The sequence below is a fragment of the Fulmarus glacialis genome, unplaced genomic scaffold (genome assembly GCF_000690835.1).
Source record: "Fulmarus glacialis isolate BGI_N327 unplaced genomic scaffold, ASM69083v1 scaffold15230, whole genome shotgun sequence".
In the NCBI taxonomy this organism is placed as follows: domain Eukaryota; kingdom Metazoa; phylum Chordata; class Aves; order Procellariiformes; family Procellariidae; genus Fulmarus; species Fulmarus glacialis.
In genome coordinates, this window is record NW_009188440.1 from 71814 (window position 1) to 72988 (window position 1175).

General features: G+C 34.1%; 1 protein-coding gene across 1 annotated transcript in view; it reads right to left on the reverse strand.

Moving 5' to 3' along the window:
* Nucleotides 1-299: 299 nt before the first annotated feature.
* The window catches only part of RSL24D1 (ribosomal L24 domain containing 1), a 5946-nt gene continuing 5070 nt past the window's right edge, over nucleotides 300-1175 (reverse strand). Inside the window, exon 5 of the mRNA XM_009578637.1 lies at nucleotides 300-706. Coding sequence (XP_009576932.1) covers nucleotides 633-706 — 74 coding nt within the window. The 3' untranslated portion in view covers nucleotides 300-632. The remainder of the gene's footprint in view (nucleotides 707-1175) is intronic.

The following is a 1175-nucleotide window of genomic DNA, read 5'->3' on the forward strand; positions in this document are numbered from 1 at the left end:
CCACACTGGATGCTATCACCATTACTATTTTCCAAACAGCAGTTAAGTTCTACATCAATGTTAGCTTTGCCAGGCTTAGGTGTCAACTGCAATGTAATCCTGGGGAAGCTGACTTAAAAAGGACATAAAACAAACACTATATGCATTCATAACAAACTGAAAAATTTTCCCAATGACGAGAGTGAAAATAAGTCTGGACTGATGAAAAATAATACATCCTGCCCCACCTTTTAACCATTAAGATAGATTTTTATCTGCTTTTACCACTACAGAAGAACAACAGACAAAATAAGAAAAGCTCAGGGCCAACATCTTTTATTCCTTGAATTATCAGGGAAAAGTTATCCAGAAAGAAAGTGTAACTTTCCAAGGAGCACATACTATCTCAAATAATATGCCTTATTCTCCATCCTGCTGACAAGGTTTTCTCAAATTACATAATTGTAAGTACTGCCCAAACCAGTATCCATCTTATTATTTTTTATAAAACCAAAAATCTTTCAAACTGTAAATGACCACTATTCATTAAAATGTATTTTTCTTTAACTGTAAACACACTTCTGAATGATGTCAGGTGAGGCAGTAAGGAACTGTTAACTGCTGAAGAAATATAAATAGAAAATAAAAGCATTTTAAGAGTCTTCTTCCATAGCCACATCCTCTTGTAGCTTCTGCACCATTTTGTCCTCCAGCTGTTTTGGTGTGCCTTCAAAGCAAAGAAAAAATTAAATTCAAGATGTCTCTCTAAACCCAAATAACTGTTCTTCTTCGAACAATATATGTTCTAGCTGCAACAGCCTAAATATATTGCTTAAAGAGTTGTTTAGGAGTAAACCCATCAAGCTTACAAATACTTATTGCTAACCTCCGTCACCACCTAAAACTACTGAAGAACTGTTTAAACAGAAAAGCTGATGCTGTTTTTATGCAAAATCTAAACTGCAGTCAAACATACGTTTTCATCTAATATGATAAACTTCGATATAGCTGGCAATACCTAGCAGAACCTTGCAAAGGACTATAAAAATGCATTGCTTTTAACAGATCAACAGCCTTCACACATTAGTTTTTATGTAAAGATTTAAGCCCTCCTGAATGCTGTGTTGGATGTCAATAGTGTTACCTCTCAATAATACTAACAGAAAGAAAAAAAAAAAAATCCAGGATTCACATTT